General features: G+C 53.3%; 2 protein-coding genes across 16 annotated transcripts in view; one reads left to right on the top strand and one right to left on the bottom strand.

Moving 5' to 3' along the window:
* SCRIB (scribble planar cell polarity protein) overlaps nucleotides 1-11950 on the top strand; it is an 83437-nt gene extending 71487 nt beyond the window's left edge. For 7 of the 15 annotated variants that reach the window (XM_058179035.1, XM_058179040.1, XM_058179032.1 and 4 more), the window contains 12 exons: nucleotides 4474-4530; nucleotides 4638-4688; nucleotides 5037-5162; nucleotides 5329-5439; nucleotides 5543-5593; nucleotides 5682-5847; nucleotides 6337-6517; nucleotides 7050-7238; nucleotides 7347-7486; nucleotides 7576-7613; nucleotides 7983-8057; nucleotides 9744-10420. In XM_058179035.1, coding sequence (XP_058035018.1) covers nucleotides 4474-4530; nucleotides 4638-4688; nucleotides 5037-5162; nucleotides 5329-5439; nucleotides 5543-5593; nucleotides 5682-5847; nucleotides 6337-6517; nucleotides 7050-7238; nucleotides 7347-7486; nucleotides 7576-7613; nucleotides 7983-8057; nucleotides 9744-10220 — 1662 coding nt within the window. In that variant the 3' untranslated portion in view covers nucleotides 10221-10420. Of the gene's footprint in view, nucleotides 1-4473; nucleotides 4531-4637; nucleotides 4689-5036; nucleotides 5163-5328; nucleotides 5440-5542; nucleotides 5594-5681; nucleotides 5848-6336; nucleotides 6518-7049; nucleotides 7239-7346; nucleotides 7487-7575; nucleotides 7614-7982; nucleotides 8058-9743; nucleotides 10421-10444; nucleotides 10500-10874 lie in introns of those variants that run through there. The other 8 variants (XM_058179034.1, XM_058179030.1, XM_058179036.1 and 5 more) reach the window with 7 other exon arrangements.
* A 1557-nt stretch (nucleotides 11951-13507) lies between these two features.
* The window catches only part of IQANK1 (IQ motif and ankyrin repeat containing 1), an 82843-nt gene continuing 75076 nt past the window's right edge, over nucleotides 13508-21274 (bottom strand). The window contains exons 7-14 of the mRNA XM_058178391.1: nucleotides 18888-19027; nucleotides 17223-17277; nucleotides 16945-17037; nucleotides 16326-16434; nucleotides 15832-15928; nucleotides 15218-15346; nucleotides 13702-13919; nucleotides 13508-13580 (exon numbers count right to left, since the gene is read on the bottom strand). Of these exons, the coding sequence (XP_058034374.1) occupies nucleotides 13742-13919; nucleotides 15218-15346; nucleotides 15832-15928; nucleotides 16326-16434; nucleotides 16945-17037; nucleotides 17223-17277; nucleotides 18888-19027 (801 nt within the window). The 3' untranslated portion in view covers nucleotides 13508-13580; nucleotides 13702-13741. The remainder of the gene's footprint in view (nucleotides 13581-13701; nucleotides 13920-15217; nucleotides 15347-15831; nucleotides 15929-16325; nucleotides 16435-16944; nucleotides 17038-17222; nucleotides 17278-18887; nucleotides 19028-21274) is intronic.

Here is a 21274-nt window from a genome sequence, read left to right as displayed (position 1 = left end):
TCCTGCAACTCCAGTTTCTTTTTTAATTCCCTTAAAATACTCTCCACTCTAATTAGAACCACTCTAATGGCAGAAAGCGAAGAGGAACTAAAGAACCTCTTGATGCGGGTGAAGAAGAGTGCAAAAGTTGGCTTGAAACTCAACATTATGACAACTAAAATCATGGCATCCGGCCCTCTCAATTCCTGGCAAATAGATGGGGAAGAAATTGAGTTAGTGATAGATTTGATTTTCCTGGGCTCCAAGATCACTGCAGATGGAGACTGCAGCCAAGAAATTAAAACACACTTGATCCTGGGGAGGAAAGCTATGGCAAATCTAGACAGCATTCTAAAAAGCAGTGATATCATCCTGCCAACAAAAGTGTGTATAGTCAAGGCTATGGTTTTCCCAGTTGCAATGTATGGCTGTGAAAGTTGGACCATAAGAAAGGCTGAGTGCCAAAGATTGAGGCCTTTGAATTGTGGTGCTGGAGAAGACTCCTGCGAGTCCCTTGGACTGCATGGTGATCAAATCGGTCAGCCCTAGAGGAGATCAACCCTGACTGCTCTTTAGAAGGCCAGATCCTGAAGATGAAACTCCAGTATATTGGCCACCTAATGAGAAGAAAGGACTCACTAGAGAAGAAACTTGAATGGATTCTGGGGGATGGTAGAGTACAGAAAGGCCTGGAGGAACGTTGTCCATGGATCGCAGTGGGTTGGACATGACTTTGCAACTAACAACAACAACAAAATACTCTCCCCTCAGCTTATTTTATCAGTCATTGTTATTTTTGTGGTTATCTCTTTCTTGTCATCTTGTTTTATTTGTTGGTTTATCTGTTCTGTTTTTTCATCTACTATTTCAATTGGCTCCTCCTCTTCCTGAGCGTCTTGATCACTCCTTGTCCTTTGTATCGTTTTCCAGCTTTCCATCTATTCTCTGTATTTTATTCATAATCTCCTTATAATTTCTTATCAAAGTATCCCTAATACTTTGAATTAACAATGCTGTTTTTTCCCAAATTCCACTCATTTCTTCCTGCTGTAGCATCTTGTTTAGTTTTATTTTGTCCAATAATCTAAAAACCATATATTCAAACCCAAAGTCACTTCTCAAAAAGTTCAATATTCATAAATCTTTATATCCCAAAGCTAATCGTCCTGTTCCTTTTGGATAGTCCCAGAAATCTTGTGTTGTCACTTTAATACCCTGTTTCTCTGAAAATAAGACATCCCCTGATAATAAGCCCAATCGGGCTTTTGATCACATGTATTAAAATAAACCCCTCCCAAAAACAAGCCCTCCCCAAAAATATGTAAACACATGCGCAGCCGGTCCCCGCCACTTCCTCTGGTTAGAGTTAGGGAGACAGAGCTGGAAATCAGGTAAGACGGCAAGAGGAGCCCCGTCTTGCTCAATTCGCACCAAAATAATATCTCCCTGAAAATAAGGCCAAGCACTTATTTTCAAAAAATATAATATAGGGTCTTATTTTCAGGAAAACACGGTAATAATGTCTTTATTATTCTCATGTTTAAATCTCCAATAGCCAAGAATTTCCAGGATTTTGGGAATATGTTAGGCTTTCTTTTTGTCTGCAGGTGGCACTCTTAAGTCAAATTTCAATATTAACCAATTTTATCCAATTTTTTTTTTCATAAAAAAGTTTTATTTTTACAATCATATCAAACAGCTCATCCAATGTACAGTTATATGCAATTAGTCGGGCTTGCCCAGTCACCACCACCCTTTTTAACACTCTTCCCTGTTCTACCTTCTTTTACTTTCCAGACCTTCGTCTCCTTCTCTTATCTACATCCTCTCCTCCTTCCACCCTACACCTTCCTTCTCCCTCTTCTACCCCTCTTCCTTCCTCTTCTCCTCTTTCCTACCTCCTACTCTCTCCTCTTTTCTCCCTCCCCATCGTTCTAAAATGGTAACTGGGCAGACCCGATCCTACATTAATTATATTTATACATCTTCAATAATCCCTGTACATTAACCATCACTCCATCCTCTACCCTTCTTTAACTTCTTTATTTCCCACTTGAATTTCTAATATCTGCTCTTTCATTTCAGACATCTCATCAGTTATTACTTTAAATTTTTCTTGTATAAAGTCCTTCAAATTCTCTTGTAACGCCTCTAAATTCAATGTTCTAGTCTCTGCTGTATGAGCTGGAGAGGCACCAGCTGATGAGATTCCAGAACCCTTTGTTACAGTAGACTTTAATTGTTTGGCTGTCATCTTCTATAAAATTATTTATTTATTTATTTATTTCCAACTTAATATTCAGTTTAAATCTTCTTAACCTCTGAAAAACACAGACTTTTAAAGCAATATTTAAAAATCTCCCCTAAATGGCTCCCGCATAACACCCATCCTGCGCAGACTGCACTGGCTACCTGTGGCCTTCCGGGTGCGCTTCAAGGTTTTGGTGACCACCTTTAAAGCGCTCCATGGCATTGGGCCGGGTTATTTACGGGACCGCCTACTGCTACCGAATACCTCTCACCGACCCGTGCGCTCTCATAGAGAGGGTCTCCTCAGGGTGCCGTCAGCGAGGCAATGTCGTCTGGCGACGCCCAGGGGAAGGGCCTTCTCTGTGGGGGCTCCCACCCTCTGGAACGAACTACCCCCCGGACTTCGTCAGCTTCCGGACCTTCGGACCTTTCGCCGCGGGCTTAAAACATACTTATTTAATTGTGCAGGACTGAGCTAGATTTTAAATTTGGGTTTTAACTGGGTTTTATTTTTATATTTAATTTTAATTAACGGGCTTATAGAATAAGTTTTTTAATTGTTTTTATATTGTATTTATATGTTTTTAAATGCCTGTGAACCGCCCTGAGTCCTTCGGGAGATAGGGCGGTATATAAATATGATTAAATAAATAAATAAATAAATAAATAAATAAATAAATAAATAAATAAATAAATAAATTCTATCAGCAGGCAGCAAGGAGTTAAAGTAGCAAATAACATGCAATTTACTAGCGGCAGAGGGCAAGCAATAAAAGTATCATTTTTGCTTTCCACTCGTTAGCTTGTTAACAATTCGCCTCCATTTTCTTGCTATTTTCAAGCTTGTTACAAAGTAACGGGGAATTGGCTTGGCTACTTGCATAAAGTTCTCCCTCGTTCTGTCCGGTATAATCCTTTATTGTCCAAAATAAATCTCGGTGTTTGGTCGTGGTGATTGGTTCCGCCAAAGCAGAAAAATCCTCGGATCTGGAGCACTTCAGGTTGCTGGAGGGAACTTAACCCTTCAAACCCCATTTTTCTCAGGGGTTTTAGAGAAGTTCTACCTCTACCCTGCAGCTCACCTCCTCTTCTTCTCCCGAAGAGGGGTTTTTTCGAACCACTGGACGGCAGATTTAAGCTGTCCTAGCGATTCCACATAATCCAGAGGTTGGTGGTCGTAAAGATCACTGCCATCACCTACGGTGCCAAACAGGAAGTCGAATTTTATCCAATTTTAATGGTAACAGTCCAAAATATAAAGATGGTAGTTTTTTAAGTAAATAGTTCCAGCATTTTGAAATGCCTATCCAAAACGACACCTGTCCAATTTAAAAATCCAATTTTCTGTATTTTTAAAGGTTTTTGTCTTTCTCCCTTTGATTCTTTTTCATTAAGTTTTGAAATTCTTCTCAAAATGTTAAATCACTGCTTTTAAAAATAGCAGTGAGCCTCTCTTTTCCTGGATATTCTTTTGGGGTAAATCCTTTTAAATAAAAAGGATTCTTCTCACCCAGTTCCAGACACTTTTCACCGACTCTGCTCCAGAACAGTTCTTTGGCGGTCCTTGGCTGTCCCAGCTTCGTGGTAGCCATCTTTAGGCTGTCTCTTCTCCTATTCGTGGCATAGAGGGAAAAAAGCCCAGGGTCCATCAGGAGAGTTGCGATCTCTCCCACGACCTCTCGGGGCACCACTCCAGCTTTCACTCCTCTTGGAGCGCACAAACAGGAACAACTCAGCACAGGGAATGCGAAAACCCGTTCCCTGTGTCTGATATCACTGCGACGTCAGCCAGAAGTCCCTTCCCAGTGTGGTTCTGATCTCAGCACTGAACGCATATATATAGAAGGCATGCCCAGATAGTCCTCGAGTTGTTTAACCAGTTAAACAACTGGTCGAGGTCCAGTTGTTTAACCAGTTGTTTAACAGACATTTTGAATGTCTGTTAAACAACTGGTTATAAGGTCGAGGACTATCTGGGCATGCCTTCTATATATATGCGTTCAGTGCTGAGATCAGAACCACACACAAAATTACAGTACCCAGGAGCAAGTGCTGTAAAGCATCGTTGGTTATTGTAAAATGTTGTGCCACCCCTGTCCTTTACAAATCAATGCAGCCGGGTCTTGGATAGGCAACTGGTTTGGGGAGCTGTGCCCACCTGAGATCTCTCAAAGGGGAAGCAGCTCCCTACCCCCACAGTTGTGGGGGGGGGGTCCTCATGACTGCCTCCTCTTTCTCTTGCAGGGTATGGCATTGGGGGAAGCCGAGTCCACCCAGCGAGAGCCTCTCAGCACCCAGCAGGTAGGGAGGCTCTGGGGCAAGGCCCGGTCTATGCCAGTTGCTCCTGGCAGCCGGTCAGCCTCTCTCTTTCTCTCTCTGCTTTCTTCTCTGGCCTGATCATTCTCCAGTGCTCGGCCCTGTCCCAGCCTTTCTGCCTGGTGGGCAAAGAGATGCGTTTTGTAAGTGCCCCTCAGTTGCTGCCCTCTGCCTCCCCCACATCTTCTATATCCTGCTTGTGGGGGGCAACCCCCCCTCCTTTACGACATCAATTGGTCAATCTGCAGGGGGGAGGCTTCCAGGGCCTGAGCAGTCAGTCCAGGGGTCAGCCCTGGAATCTGGAGGCAGGAATGACTGTTGGACGGCGGCCCGTCTATTTCCTGGATTGGCTCTTGGTGCTCTCATGCGGCGATCCCACTGCCTCTGCCTGTCCTTAGCTGCTCTTGGCCTCAGTGTGCCCCAGGCATCTCTCTGCTGGGCACAAGGTCAGGCTGCCCACTGACCTGCTTCTCCCTCTGGTGTGCATGCAGACCAAGCCTGGGAGAATTCAGCCAGTCTCTCGCCTACGCCTGACCTCAGCCCTGGGCCCCGCGGAGGGGCAGAGCAGTCCCAGCCCTTTTCAGCAGCCTGAACTGGCCTCTAGCCCCAACGGTCTGGTGAGTACCCGGGGAGACACCCCCATCCTTGCCCTGCCTGCCCCATCTTGGGGGCCCCTAGTCCATGCAGAGAGGCAGGGCGCAGGGACCGTGGGAGTCCCAGCAGAGCCTGGGCCTTGGTGGCCCTCCTTGGCCAGTCAGTTGCCTTCCCTGGCTCTCCCTACAGCCTCGGCAGGCCGGACCCCTCTCACCAAGTGAGGACCTTCTTCTCAGCACCAAGCAGGCGTACAAGGCCTTGGCCGCCGTCCCGGGATCACAGCTGCCGTTGGAGCCGGAGGTGAGGCAGGCTGGTCCTTGGCCCCGAGGGGAGTGGTCTGTGGCCTGTGGCCTCGGCCTGTGCTGTGCTCATCCCGTGTCCTGCCCCATTCCTCCCCCACCAGGAACTGCCGGGCCAGAGGAGCCTTGATCAAGTGCCACCCGTCTCTTCCGAGGTAAGGCACATGGGCAGTGGGAGTGGCCTCAGACCAGGGTGCCTGAGCCCAGCTGACCCCACGCCTCCTCCATGCCCCTGCTCCACAGAGCCCGTGGCCGGGTGGCCTGCACAGCCCAGAGCAGCGGACCTTCCGTGAAAGGCAGAAATACTTTGAGTTGGAGCTGAAGCAGCCACCGCCACCTGCCGGGAAACCCCTGAAGCGAGTCTCTCTGGTCGGGGAAGAAGACTTGAAGAAAATGAAGGAGGAAGAAGGTGGGCCTGCGGGCAGGGCGGGGTGGGGAGGAGCCCTTCTGGCCGGCTGCTGTCAGAGGTGAGCCCCTCCCTTGCCCATTCCTTGGGCAAGAAGCCCAGCAGCTCTAACAGCTGAGGAGCTGCGCCAACTGCTTTCATGCCCATCTAGCCAGCTTGTGCCCTGGCTGGATCAGCACCTGGGGGGTGGAGGCTGCTGGGGGGCTCAGGCCAGGCATCTGCAGCCAGCTATTTGGGAGCTTCTCTCGTGGAGGAGCAGGAAGGGGACAAGCCCAGCAGCTCCTGTTTGATCTGGTGGGAGCTTCTCCGTTGCAATTGTGTAGTGTGTTCATTTGGTTGCTCTCTCAAATCCCTTTCTGCATAAGTGGCAGATTCAGTCCCTGCCCCATCCAGCTGCTGCTTCTTGGGGGAAGTTCAGGGCACCTCTTATTCCAAGGGGAAGGCTGTGAGGGGGGTCCCTGTTTTGACACAAACACCCAGTCTCTTTCTCAGCAGCTCGGAAACTCCAACAGAAGCGAGTCCAGCTGCTGGAGGAGGAGGAGGAGGAGGAGGAGGAGGAGGAGGCGCAAAGCCAGGGCCCCCCAGGCACGGGGGCCCCCTCCAGCATCTTCATTGAAGGCGTTGAGTACAGAGTCGAGAAGCAGAACGGGAACAGTCTCCCCCCAACTGCCTGGTGAGCTCACTGCCTCAGAAGCACCAGGTGCCAGCCCCATTGGGGTGGAGGCAAGGCCTGGAGGGGGCCTGACAGCAGGACTGGCTGCTCTCTTGCCAAGACAGCCCTCCCCCTTTCCCTTGGAGGCCATGGGGCGGAGTGGTCCTCTTCCAGACTGCTCTGGCATGAGTGGCAGGGCTAGTGGCAGCACAAGCCCTGAGAGCTGTGCCTGGCCCAGTGCTGGCTCCTGGGGTCCATCACCCTTCTCTGCCTCTTGCTGGGATGGGGGCCATCCTGGAAACCTTTTCTGGGTTTGTGGTGCCATGGGGCATTTACAGAAGACCTCTGGAGGGCCCTGCCTGTGGCCAGCCCTCCTTTGTGCGTTTCTAGGCTTCTGGACCCCAACAGACCCAACGACTCCCTAGGAGGAGGAGGCTGCGCTGAGGAGAGCTGCCTCTGGGCAGCCCCCGCCACCTCCGGGTGGGTAAGCAGGGGGGATGGAGTGGAGGAGGGCCCCCTCCTGAGTTGAGCCTTGGCAACCTCCCTCTGATAGGATGAGTCCTGTCTGCGCCAGAGGGGGGGAGCCAGTGGTGCCAGTCCGGACAGCCAAAGCCGAACGGCGGCATCAGGAACGCCTGCGGGTGCAGAGCCCGGAGCTGCTGGCCACCCTGGAGAAGGAGCTCTCCCCAGCCGAGCGCCGAGCCCTGGAAGCAGAGAAGCGGGCCATGTGGCGAGCAGCACGGTAGGTGCTTGGGGGGGAAGTGGCCAGAGGGCCCAGGGCCACCTGGGAGCCCAGGGGCCATCGGGCAGGACCCACAAAGCCCCCAAAGGCTCTTTCTCCTTGTGGCAGAATGAAGTCTCTGGAGCAGGATGCCCTCAAGGCCCAGATGGTGATTGCCAAATCCAGGGAGACCAAGAAGCGTGGCACGTTGGAGCAGCTGGCAGAGTCACCCTCCCCGGCCCCCACACCTTCCCCCACACCCTTGGAGGGTGCGTCTTCTCTTTTGCTGGACATTGGCCCTGCTTGGGGGGGGGTGGACAGAATTGTCTCTGAAGCTCCTTTGCCCCCTCTCTTGCAGACCGTGCTTCCCGGGTCGCAGTTTCACCAGGCCGGCTGGTAGGAGATGCCTGTGCAGCAGAGGCTTTTTCCAGGGGGCGGGGGGTGTTTGCCAGGGGCGGCATGGCACGGGGACTTTGGGGGGCCCCTGTCCATATCTATGGAGATTCTCTCGCCCTCTGCCAGGAGGGCACTCAGGGCTGGAGAGAGGCACTCTGGGATCTGGTGGTGGCCCAGGTACCCGAGCCCAAAGCAGCTGGAGGCCTCCCCTCTGCTCTCCTTGAAGCAAGTGAGGCTTCCCTGGGCAGAGGTGCTGCCTGCCTTCCTGGGCTCTGGTCACTCTTGTTCTCTCTCTCTCTCTGCCTCTGCTCTCCCCCCACCCCCACCCCCATCACCCCGGCCCCTGCCTCTCCCCGCTGGTCCTTCCAGTATCTTCCTGAAAAGAAGTTCCTCTACAAGGAATTTGCGGCCATTCCTTCTTCCAAACCTGTATATGAACTCCAGGTACAATTTGCATGGAGTGGGGCATGGTCAGGAAACCCCTCCCCCCAAGTGGGGCGGTGGTTGAAGCCCTTCTCGGTTTCTCAGGCCACCTACCTGGGGCCTCTGGGGTTCTGGGCAGCAGGAGGAACTCCCTCTCTGCAACTGCAGGGTTAGAGCCCTCCCCCAAAATAGCCCGGAGCCCACAAGTGGCCCTTGGCCCTCTGTGCGTTTCTTAAGAGGCTTCCTCCTGCTGTGGCAAAGGAGATGCTTTTGTCTGCTCCAGAGCCCTGCCCATCGCCCTGCTGCTGCTACTGCCCCCTCTCTCCAGGCTAATGGGCCTTGACACACACCCACGTTGGTCTTTTCCTTCAGCCAAGAGCAGCTCCAAAGCTCCGGGCCTTTTTCCCCAGGGAGGAGCTTGGTTGCCCCACCACACACATACATTTTCCCTATTTCCCTGGCTCTTTCTAAGGGAGTGAATGGGTCCAGGGCTCTTGGGTGGGTGGGGGGAGTCCAGCAAGGCTGCCTCCTTCTCTTGGGGTCCCTGGTCCATTGAGCTCCAAGGCCAGCTGCTGCCTTTGTCAAGCCAGGTTTTCCTTTGCTTCGCCTGCTGAGCTGCATGGAGGTGGGGTGGGGGGTGTTGACAGACATTCTCCTGGCCCTCTGTACTTCACCTGCAGGCTCACCACTGAGTTTCTGGCGCCCACAATGGTCAAAGGGTCTGCAGGCTTAGCCAGCTCTCTGCCCACCCCCCCTCAGTCCAGGCCATTTAGGAAGGGGCTAAAAAGGGCCAGTCCAGCCTCACCTCCAGAGGGCTTCCCTCCTTTGACTCCCCTCCCTCATCCCCATCCCTTCCCCAAATCAAATAGCCAGGAGGACCCTTTGGGCGTTCATTGAATTCTGTTGCCTTTGATGGGGAAGATCTGCATGGGGGAGGGGGAAGCAGTTTGTGCCAGTCAAGTGACCTTCTCTCCCCACCCCAAGTGCAAATAGGTGGGCTCAAAACTGGGACTCTCTGTCCCCCTTATAAAGCCAGCTCCCCTGGGAGAAAGTGGAGGGGCCCTAGGGGCCCGAGATAGAGCTGCTCCAGCCGAGAGTCCCTGGGCTGAAGCAGCTGGATTCAGAGACAGATGCTGCCTTCTGTACGAATGCAGGGGGGGCTCCTGAGGCCCCCCCCCCCAGCACCAGAGGCAGTTGGGGCAGCTGCTTCAGAGAAATGCATCGGCCATAGAGTGGACCTTTGAGTGGCTTCTTTGAGTTTGGCCTCCAAGGAGGGAGCCCTGACTGGTTCCCCAGGCGGGGGCAAGGCCCACATTGGCAGGGGGGGCAAGATGGACAGGAGGCTTGTGCAAAGGGAGAAATCATAGGAGGCTGTCCAGCTGAGGGGCAGCCAGGTGGTGGGAGGCATCGAAGCAGCAGGATGGGACCCCTGCGGGGGGCACTGCTTTAGTAGGGAAGGGCCACCGGTCCCTGTCTTGAAACACACTCTGTGGGAGTGTATGTGTGTGTGTGTGTGTGTGCACACACGTGTGACTTGGCCAGTCCTGCCACTTTCTCTCAGCAGCCTCTGTGGAAGTGGCCTCCTCCTCCCCCCCCCCCCCTCCAGAGCTGAGAGGAAGGAAGTGGTTCCAGCTCCTCCAGCTGACTCGGAGTCCCAGACAGGATTCAAACTCAGCTTCCACTCTGCCTCCTTACTCACTACACCAGATGGTGTCTGCTCTGACCCCGCCCCCACCCCGGATGCTGAGTGAAATTGGAACGATGCCAGCCCTGTTTACGATGCCAATTCGATGCCAATTCGAGGGGGGCTGGATGGCACACTGGCCCAGATGTGAGGAAGCGCTCAAAGTTGTGGGTAGGCTGAGTAAGCCTCCTCAAGAGGAGGAGGGCTGGGGGCCACGGCAGCTTCCTGGCTTCCTGAGACCGTGGAAGGAGCTCCATTTCCTTTCCCTGTCCTGGCCCTTTCCGTTCTTTCTCCTTTCCCTCCTGTCTCTCTCTCTCTCTCTCTCTCCCTCCCTCCCTCCCTCCCTCCCTCTCTCTCTCCTTGCTGTCCTCCGTGCCGCTCAGCTGAGCTCCATGATGCAGGTGAAGATGGGCAGGCACGTGAATCATGGTTTGGCTCCAGGCAGTGCTTCTCAGCCCTCAGGCGCAAGAGCAGACCTGAGGCTGCAGCAGCCTGTTTAAAAGAGCCTGCCCTGCCTGGCAGCCCCCCACCCCTCCAACCCTTGTCCCACCCCTCCGTCCCTGTGCCCAGCACTTGCTCCCCTGCACTAGAAGCCTTCCTTTGGATCCTGCTCTCCTCCTTGAAGTATCCCCTTTCTCTGGGCACCCCCAGCAACAGGGTGGGGGTGGGGGAGGCAGGCAGGTGGGAAGGCTGCCAGAGGGGCCTAATCCTCCTGTTCTTGCAGACTCCAGATGGGCGAGAATCCTGCAAATGTCTTGGCAGCATCGGCAACAGCTCAGGTGGGTGGACGGGCGGCCTCTCTGAATCCCCAGACAGCAAGGAGGGAGAATGCCTGGCCAAGCCGTTGGGTGAGGGGATAGGGACCTCCCTGAAACATGCATAGCTGGTTCTCGACCTTCTTTGGAGAGCAAGGGGTGTCCTGACTGAAGGCTGCTTCCCAGTCTCTGCCTGGCGGCTCAGCCCTCTCAGCTGCCCCCCCCCCGGCTGCCCCCTCTCCTCAGCAGACTCTGGTTCTGACGAGGGGAGGGGGCTTCTGCAGAGTCTACCTGCCTTTCGTGCTCTGCCTGTGGAGTAAGGGGCACCTTTCTTGAGGGCACCTGCCCGAAGGCACCTGCCCAAAGAGCAGGTTGACTTCTCCTTTCTCCTCCCCTCAGGGTGCCAGGACCGTGGTGGAACGCCGGAGCCCTTGATGACCCACGGACCCTCTGCGGGCCAGGAGCTGGGGCTGTTTGGCGATGAGCGCAACCTCCAGCAGGCTCAACACAGCTTAGAAGCCGCCGTCCCGACATAACACACCTGTCATTGGAGACAGTACAGACATAGCCAGGCCAAGGGGACAGAGTGGGGCGTTTGGCTGCTGGGCCCCTTGATGGACCGTGGGGCTCTGGACCTCTTTGCAATGCACTGGGGCAGGTTGTGACAAAACGGAGACAGAGCATTGGATGGTGAGGGGAACCGATGGGATGTGGGGTCTGTAAATAGTGGGTGGAGGACGGCCACCACCAGCTGTGGTTGTTGCATAGCTGACCAGCGGTGGGGCCTCCGTGCCTGTCCCCCACCTGCCCGCCCCCATTGGTGGGGTGGGGTAATATTTGGGCACTGCCGTGCCAGGCAGCATAGAGAAGGGTGAAGCCGAGTAGGGGCGGGCTAGTGGCATTAGGTGTGGCGAGGCAGAAGTTGGGGGTTGGAATAGTACAGGGGGAGCGGCGTGATGGGCCTCTGGTGAAATTCAAGGATTGCGACTGTGGCCCCCACCAGCCCAGCTGGTGCTTTGCAGCCTGGCCGGTGGAGCTGCAGGTTCAACTGGGAAGGTGGGGCCGAGGGACTCTGCTGGCACCCACTGGGCAGGCTGACAGCCTTCCACAGGACGGGGGCATCACTTAGGCCAAATCGCTGGGAAGGTTCCTTTGAACAGGATATTCGGCTTTAGGAAGGTAGCAGGGCAGGTCTCCGTCTGTCTTTCTCCAGCTACGGATGTGGCTGCTTCGACATCACCTGTTAAGAGCTTTTTGTTTTTAAACTAATTTTAGTATTTGCTTTTAATGAGCAGCTGGGGAGTGATCAGGCAGGGTTTCCGTGGCTAACTAACTTATAGGTGCTGGGCTGTGATCCATCTCTCCTCCCCCAGGGTAGTCCAGGGGGAGATCAGGACTGTAACTAGTGACATTTGTACAACCAAAGAAATCTATTTTGTGGTTCAATGACAATAAAGTTTACTTTACCTTTTAGAGCCCCAGATCCTTCCTTGACTGAGCCATTCCCCCAGAGCTGCTCTCCCTCCCTCCCCAAGATTAGTAAACCCTCCTCGCCCTCCCCCAGAAATGACACCAACTGGGAAGGTGCTGCAGAAATGCTCTGTGTGTGTGAGCATGAGGTACCTGGGCTTCAGGGCCCCGTTTGGGTAGAACAAGTGAGGGCTCATCATTGACCCTTCCATTGGCTCATGGGCTGGGACCCCGACGTGCAGGACGGGAGATCTCTTCCCTGCTCTGGCTTGCTCACCGGTGGTCCTTTGGGAGGAGCCCCCGGAGTGACCTGTCCACTTCGGTCTTGGCCTGCCTTCCTTTTTCACAGCATTAGTGGGGCAGGAAGGCTGGCCAAGACTGACCGTTTCCTCCCGTCCAAGGCCACATTGAGCCAGTGGATAAGGCACAGGCTAAAAAGCAGGAGACGGTGAGTTCTAGTCCCAGCTTAGCCATGAAAACTGACTGGGTGACCTTGGTCCCTCTCTCTCAGCCCAACCCACCTCATAGGAGGGTAGTTATGGGGAAAATAGGAGGAGGGAGGTGCGTTGGAACTTTTCTGTGCCTTGGATTATTTGTAAAAAGCAATAAAAGGCAGGATACAAGTAAATTAAAAATATTAATAAAATAAGACCCTAGGCTTGCAGCAGGATCCAAAGGAGACCACTGCAGAAACGTTCCCCTCCCGTGGCTGGGCCTGCAATCCTGTGACTGCAGCCATTTCCTACCTCCCACAGTCCAGGCCTCTGGGACTTCCTTTCAGGTATTGAGCCTTAACATTTCCCCCTCTGCCCGTCCAAGCTAAACCTAGCAGGTGGCCCTTTCTCTGTTTGGAAAACATAATTTCCATCCCCGCTATCCCCCTTACTGTTCTTGAATTGTAAGGCCCAGAAATGGGAACAGTGGAGTTCCAGGTCTCCTGCAGAAGAGGGTGGAATTGCAATTTCCTGGAAAATGACTTCTGGGAAACGTTTCTCTGGATGCAGCCCCAAAGGACAAGCCTCCTTACCACCTGGTTTGAATATTTTGTGTGTGTGTGTGTGTGTGTGTCTCCCCTTTAGGCCACCTCTGCGACCTGCAGAAATGGCTGTGTCTGTTCTGCCTCTGGGGGTTTTGTGTCAGCTGCACATGGGCTAGGCAGTCATTCCAGCTGCCCCTTCAGCTGTGTTTTTACAGAGAAGATGGAGGAGGGGCCGGGCCCTTATTTTCACTGGGGTCAGCTGCCCTTTCAACCAGAGGAAATTAAAGTCTGTGGCTACTTAATAAAAGGTGTGGCTGACCCTTTCCCCCCCCCTAGGTTTCAGCCAGATGCTGGGAGGGACCCCATTTACTCTGTCCCAAGAAGAAGGGCTACGCTAGGCCATCTTATCAAGTTTAGCAAAATGGGATGAGGACCATCCTGGGTTTGACAAATTCCAGAGGTTGGGGGCTGGGGAGAAAGGCTCAGAGAGAGGCCACTTTGGGACTTTCCAAGGAACAACTTTATTGATGCTCCCGGCCTCTGGGAGGGAGGGATGGTCTGCAAAGGTAAGGCCACCTGGGCTCCTCCCTCCCAATCAGCGCACAGGCCTGGCAGGAGCCACTTGGGGAAGGGGAGGTCTTCTGAAGCTCCACTTTCTGAAAAAAAGCCAAGGGTAGTCAGGGGAAACCATCTCCTCCTGCTGCACCAGGGGGGTGGGCAATGCCCATCTACCCACCCGCCTGCCTGCCACGGGGTCACTGCAAGACAAGCACGCACCCCTCAGGGTGCTGTTGAACTGGGCACTGCCAAGCTGTGCCTACCGCCTGGCCATTCCGGACAGGACGACTTGGACAGGGAGGAAGGCCTGCAGCAGCTCTTCAGGGGGATGATGGCGCTTGGTGATCACAAAGAGCCTGAACTTCTTCATCCGAGCAACTTGAAATTCCGTCTCTGCATATTCTGGTCCGTCTGTTGGCCTCAGTAAGGAGCGATACCTGCCCAAGACAGAGGAGAAGGGATTTGGCCTGGCCGTTCAGGACAGAGTTGGGGCCACCAGCTGAGAACAAGGTGGTGCACCATGAGGGAGGGGTTGGCTTGCAGTTCTCAGGTGGAGAACGTCCTGTCCTGCAGGTGGGGGTAAGGCAGGGTAGTCGAGAACAGAGCCTCCCTTGAGACAATCTGTCTCCCTGAGTGTGAGTGGGTGAGGGTGCAGAACTCAAGTGGGGCGCTCCCTCCAATGGGGTAGCAATGAGTCAGCCAGTCAACCGAAGCCTCAAAGGATGAGATAGAACATTGGGGGCAGATGAACTCCAAGGCCAGCAGGACACTAATCCTCCCACTCCTCCTCCAGGGAACTAGGGTTAGAGGTCTGGAAGTGCCTTGTGTGAGCCCAGCTTGGGGGGGGGAGGCGGGGGGCGGCACAGCACTACAAAGCTGGGAGGATTCCAAAGAAAGGAAAGCTATGGGCAGAGGATCGAAATGACCCCCCAGGAGAAGAGAACTTGCACCTTACCTGCATTCTGCTCACAACAAAGCTTTAAATAATAATAATAATAACAACAACAACAGAGTTGGAAGGGACCTTGGAGGCCTTCTAGTCCAACCCCCTGCCCAGGCAGGAAACCCTACATCATCTCAGACAAATGGTTATCCAACATTTTCTTAAAAATTTCCAGTGTTGGAAACCCAGTGGGAAAGACCCAGTGAGGCTGCATTCTTACAACGCTCTAGGCTTGGGTAGAGCCGACAATTTGAATTGTTTGTTCCTTAGCATGTAATGCCAGCTCAGTCCAGCTGACATTCTTGTAAATCTATTAAGTGATTTGATTCTTTGGCTGTATTGCATGAATGCAGCCCCCACGACATAGTGCATCTCTGGACTTACTGAGCCAAATGACTTTACTTGATCCATGGGGATGGTTGGCTCCCTTTCTGAATCTCTTCTGAGTGCCAGGGGTTCCCTTTTTGGAACCCCTGGCCAGAATCACACAAGCCCAAAGAAGTTGCACTTCCACTTGTCTCAGAAGAACCCTGGCTCCTAATGGCCCCAGGAGGCCTCAGACCGACATCCACTGAAGGTGACCCAGGAATGTTCACAGCTGCTGTTGGGAGACCCTGCGCCCCATCCCAGAACCCAAGATCTATTTTCTGTAACCCACAGCCGGTGATTGGCCCTCCACTCTTTCCTTCAGATAACCTCCAACCGCCCCATTGGTGGGTTCTTGGGCACCCGAGAGGGCTCTGGCCCATCAGAAGTTAGTCTTTGTTTGTGGCACATAATGAAAGGGCTCACCTTTCACTCTCCAGAATCTTCTTGCTCAGCAGCACCTGAGTGAGGCCCGTCTCCAGCCGTTCCAGCTGCTTTTTCACTGTGTCAAACATGTCCAGTTCCATCATGTCAAAGACCAGGGGCTTCCCATAGCTGGCAACGGATGGAACAGAGTGGGGGGGGAGGGGGAGGGGGAGGGAAAAAGAGAGAGCTGTCCCTCACATTGGCCAGAAGCCTCCCACCCCCAGGCTTCTCACCAGAACCCAGCTTCCCCTGCCCATCCGTGTCATAGTTTCTGGCACATCTGCTACCCCGCTGCTCTCCTCCCACACTACCCCTGGATCAGTGCTCCATTAGTGGGAAGACACCTCCCCCCATGGCGGAGCCCTACCGAAGAGACCCCAGCAAGGCCAGGCGAATGGCTTCTACGGCCATGTTGGCGGGATTGACAGTGTTCAGGTAGTTGGTGTCACGGTAGCGCAGGAAAATTGCTGCTTGCCCAGAGGGGTCAATGATCAGGGGCCACCTGGACAGAGGGAAGGAGAGAGCTGGGGCTGGGGCCGGCCATCTGCCATTGGAGACCAGAAGGCCCTAATCCCTAGGGAGGGCTGCCAGGGAGGCTCCCTCCCGCCACTCACCGCCCGTCGACCTGCATTTTCCCACCCACGTCTTTCATCAGCACATCATCCAGCTCCTGCACGGAGCACTTGAGACCTGGAATCTCGGAGGGCGATCCTGCCAAGGCAGAGCAGAGTAGTGAAGGGCCAGCCGGCAGTTGCCTTCTACACCACGAGGGAATCCTGACAGCGCAGCATCACTCTATTTCTTGGGGTCCTCTCCCCAGTACCTTGCAGAAGCTGACCGGCTCCTTTTCTGGTGTCCAGCCACACCTGGCAGGATGCTGGATCCACTTCTTTCTCCCCCTACCCAAACTCAGCCAGGGCAAGGGTGGGCCTGCTTTCTTCTTAGGGCCAAGGTCACTTGTGTTCAAGAAGGGACCTGGCTTAGGAGGGGCAGGGAGCCCCTATGAAGGACTGCTGCGAGGCAGCCCAGCCCAAGCCCTGGAGCCTCTCTGGAGGAGCTGGGCAGGACGACCTCACCCCTTGCAACCACCATCAGCCGCCTCACTGACCCTCCTGCATTTGCTCTCGCAGCTTCAGGCGGGCTAGGGACAGCTTCTCCTCAGCCTCCTCCGCAGCCATGCGCAGCTTCTCCACCAGCCCTTCTGCATCAGCTACAGCCTGTCCCAGGAAACACCTCTGGCTAGAAAGGATGGGCAAGCTGGCCCAAGAAAGCCTCCCCTTGCCGGGCAAAGAGGACCTCCACCCAAAGAGTAAAATGGGGCTAGCCCTCAGCCTCACTCGGCTCCAATGGCACTGCCCAGGGAATATGTTATTTGATGTCCAGGGTGTCCTGTCCACAGTTGGCACGTAACCATTAGCCACTTACAGCTGTCCCTGTATTTGCAGACATCTCCCCCACTCCCCAAGAAAGAAATAGCCACAGCAATCCAGGACTTCTGAATTCTTGAGGGGGGCCTGAAGATGGGCTGACTGGCACTGGGCGCCTGCACCCCATCACCCAGCTCCTTGACAAATACTGAGGGCTTCTGGGTCAGCCTACACTGCAGACAAAATCTTGCTGCGCCCTGGTGGAGAGCCAAAGCCTGGCAATTGGCAGCACACTAGCATCTCTGAACATCCCGTGGAGGACACCCTTGGGAGGCACCCAGGAAGGGAAGTGGTGCTCACATGCAGGGTCAGCTCTGCATTTCCCATCTGCTTCCGCTGGCACTTGTCATGCTCCGTTATCCGTCGGTTGAGCTCTGCATAGGCCTGCTGCAGCTGCAAAAGGAGAGAGGCTGTGTGCCTGGGAAAGTTCAAGTGGACAAAGCCATCCCACTGGAGGGCTACTGACAAGGCCACAGGGAGGCCAAAGCCCTGAGGCCAAGGACAACACCCCCACCCCACCCCCGTTGGGATGGTGGACTAGAGAGGCTCCCTGGGATGGAAGCGGCATTGGCGCTCACCTCCCTGCTGCATCTCTCGTGCTCCTTGGTCAGCTGCTCCACGGCTTCGGCAGTCCTGTGGGGACCAAGAGGCGTCAGGGGCCCCTTCAAGCTGCTTGTGAGGAGGATTTGGCGGGGGGCTGGTCTTTCTGCTTCTCCGAAGGGCCAAGTCCTTGAAGTGGGACTTTGGGACCTCTCTAGCCTTGAAGAGGAAAGCCCTCCTGAACCTCCAGGTTTCCTCAAGGCTTCTTTGAGTGACGCTGTCAACCCTCCCCCAACATACACATTATAAGAAAGAGGGACTACATCATCTTGTCCGTTTGCTTTACTTCTGTGCCACTTGCTATGCCCAAACACCGCAAAGCCTGCTCACAATAAAAGCAGCACAATAGATAATCAAACACTGCATTAAAACAATATAGAAATAGATTAAAAGAGAAGGGTGGAGAGAGAGCCCGAACAAGAAAAAGAGGAGGGGGGACTCATCTGCCAGTTATCCTGAGTTTCCACAGAAACTCTCTGAATTGCAGCGGGGGGGGGGGGAGGGAGCATGGGAGGAGACTCCAGACTGTTGGGAGAGCCCAGAGAAAAGCCAGCATTGGTCTGTTCTCAGTGACCAGCCAGGACTCCAAGGGGGAAACCATCCTGGGCCTGCCCAGCACAACTCAACTCTTCACTACCAGCCAAAGGCAGCTGTGCAGGCGGCTGTCCTGAGCAAGCGGCTGCTGCATCTGGCACCAGCTGCCCCTCCACAACATTGCTCCAGAAGATGGGTGAGCGTCCCTTGAGGAATGGATGACCAGAGAGACCCTCCCAAGCAGTGGAGCTTTCTTGCAACCCAGTTCCTCAGAGCGGGAAGCCCTTGTCCCTTAGCGACCCTCCATCACACCTTCATAGCAGGAGTCGTATCCAACTTCTCTGGAGTCGGATGTTCAGGACAAGTACAGTAGGTCATCTGCAGAGTGGCCACCCCACCCCAGGGGTTTCCTCTAGCTGCCACGAGACTAAGGAATGGCTGCCAAGCTTTATGGGTGGGTGCACTGTTCCAAGGCTATCCCTTCCAGGGAACCACCTCACAGGAATGGCCCAGGAGAATGTTGTAGCTCAGGATCCTTCTGCACCTCTTCTGAAATTAGGATCAGGGGATTCTGTCACCAGTCCTTTCTCAGGGATTGGTTCAGTCACTTCTCAGCAAGAGAGTTGTACGCAATTGGCATTCATAGTGTACAGAGCACAGTTCAACGGGTGCAATTTGAAGACGGAGGAAGAGGAGGCAGGAGACCCTGTTTCATCAGGTCATGAGGGGTGGGGCAATGGGGGTGGGGCAAAGCTGCAAAAGACTCTTGGGAGGGACCAGGGCTAAAATCCACTCCCAGCCACACCCACCTAAAGAGCAGCTTCTTTAGCTTCTGAGGGATTTGATCTAGGGGAGAGCTGATGCCCTTCCATCCTCTCTGCATTGCTTGGGCCTAAAGGTGGTTAGCCAGCCCCCCTGCTCCACCAGGTCAACTGCAGAGCAATTCTGGAGGGAGACCTGAGCCTCGGGGGCAATGGCAGCAGTGGCTGGTCATGGGAGATACAGACCTACTTCATGAAGTCATCCTGAAGAGCCCCCAGATGCTGGTCTCTTGCAAGCATTGCAGCGCAGGCGGGGGGGGGGGGTAGGGAGGGGAGGAAGGCACTCACTGGCGCACTTCAGCTTCCTTGTGCCTCTGCTTCTGCTGGGCTCTCCGCTGCTGCTCAGCCTCCATCTTTTGGAGCATGGTATCTGTCAGAGTGACATCCCAGGCACTCAGGACAGCCACCACACTGTCCAGAGAAGCAACCTTGAGAGGAAGAGCAAAAGGCACATCCAGAGACGTTCACAAGGAAGACTAGTATTTTTATTTTTTTATTTTATGTTTTATTTTTGTCACACAGTATATATAAGCATAAGTATGAAATAATTATACAATATATAAGCATATATATAAGTATGAGTTGTAATAACTATATTAATTAGATATAACGAAGGAAAACAATAGGACAGGAACGGTAGGCATGTTTGTGCTCTTATGCACGCCCTTACAGACCTCTTAGGAATGGGGTGAGGTCAATGGTAGAAAGATTTTGGTTGAAGCTTTTGAGATTTTGGGAAGAGACCACATAGTCAGGTAGTGTATTCCAAGCATTAACAACTCTGTTACTGAAGTCATATTTTCTGCAATCAAGATTGGAGCGGTTAACATTAAGCTTAAATCTATTGTGTGCTTGTGTATTGTTGCAATTGAAGCTGAAGTAGTCTTCGACAGGAAGGACATTGTAATAGATGATTCTATGAGTTAAACTCAGGTCATGTCGAAGGCGGCGTAGTTCTAAATTTTCTAAACCCAGGATTTCAAGTGTGGTGGCATAAGGTTGTATTCGGAGGAGTGGAGTACTCTTCTTGTAAAATATTTCTGGACACGTTCAATTGTATTGATGTCAGAAATGTGGTATGGGTTCCAAACAGTTGAACTGTATTCAAGAATTGGTCTAGCAAATGTTTTATATGCTCTGGTTAGTAGTGTAGTGTTTTTGGAGAAGAAGCTACGCAAGATTAGGTTTACAACTTTTAAGGCCTTTTTTGCGATGTAGTTACAGTGGGCTTTGGCACTTAGATCATTTGATATGAAAACTCCAAGATCTTTAACAGGGTGGGGGTCATCAGTAAGGTAATGTCCATCAAGCTTGCACTTAGTGTTTTGGTTCTTTTTCCCAATATGTAAGACTGAGCATTTGCTGGCTGAGATTTGGAGTTGCCAAGTTTTAGACCATTCAGATAAGAAGTCCAGGTCTTTTTAGAGGATAGCTGTATTGTTGGTGGTGTTAAATAGTTTGACATTGTCAGCAAAGAGAACACAATTACTTGTAATATGGTCATAGAGATCATTAATGTATAATTCTTGACCACTAAGGCTGACCAGGGAGCAGAGGATCTTAACTATGCCCAAGGCTTGGCACTGTCAAGCAAAGCCTTTGGGGAGTCTCCCACCCACCCACCCACTCACCCATATGGGGTGCATATAATTCAGGTCCTTCGCCTATTGAAAGCCTCCAAGGAAGTGGCCTTGGGGACTTTCATTTGCCTTCTTTGAGCCTGCAGTCGCCTGGGAGGAGGCGGCCGCTGCCACCTTAGACCGCATCATGCCTTTGCGGCTTCTGACCCGGCGACGAACTCGACCAGCTCCTTAGTATAACGAGGAGCTGAGAGAGATGAAGCGCCGGAAAAGAAGCCTAGAGAGCGCTTGGAGGTTCAGCCGCTCCGAACCTGACCGAATACTAGCGAGGTCATACATTCAGACCTATCTAGTGGCGATCAGGGCGGCGAAACATAACTATTTCTCCGCACTCATCGCATCGGCAGATAATCGCCCAGCCACCCTGTTTAGGGTGACCCGCTCCCTGCTTAGGCAGGAGGCTCGGGAGGACCCCTTACAGAGATGTGCTGAGGATTTTGTGCAGTATTTGTCTGATAAAATCGCTCAGATTCGGGACGGCTTGGACACTGATTGGATAGATCCGGATGGGATGGCGGAGACGAGTCTTGAGAATGTTATCTGGGCTGAGTTCGATCCTGTGACTCCTGACGACATGGACAGGTTGTTGGGTAGGTTGAATTCCACCACATGTTTATTGGACCCGTGTCCCTCCTGGATGGTACTGGCCACACGGGAGGTTACACGAGGCTGGCTCCTGGGAGTTACCAACGCTTCTTTGTTCGAGGGTGCTTTCCCCGCCGCCTTGAAAGAGGCGGTGGTGAGGCCCCTCCTCAAGAAGCCCTCCCTGGACCCGGCTGTTTTAGCGAACTACCGTCCAGTCGCCAACCTTCGCTTTTTGGCGAAGGTTGAGAGTGTGGTGGCATATCAGTACATCGGTGACATCGGTGACATCGGTACAGTCAGCTGCAACCGCGGCTGACTGTTGGGGGCGAGTCATTGGCCCCGACGGAGAGGGTGCGTAACTTGGGCGTCCTCCTGGACGAACGGCTGTCCTTTGAAGATCATTTGGCGGCCGTCTCCAGGAGAGCTTTTTACCAGGTTCGCCTGGTACGC

This window comes from Ahaetulla prasina, chromosome 3 (assembly GCF_028640845.1).
Source record: "Ahaetulla prasina isolate Xishuangbanna chromosome 3, ASM2864084v1, whole genome shotgun sequence".
Classification (NCBI taxonomy): Eukaryota; Metazoa; Chordata; class Lepidosauria; order Squamata; family Colubridae; genus Ahaetulla; species Ahaetulla prasina.
Note: the sequence above shows the minus strand (reverse complement) of the source record. Positions and strands in the feature narration are given on the sequence as shown.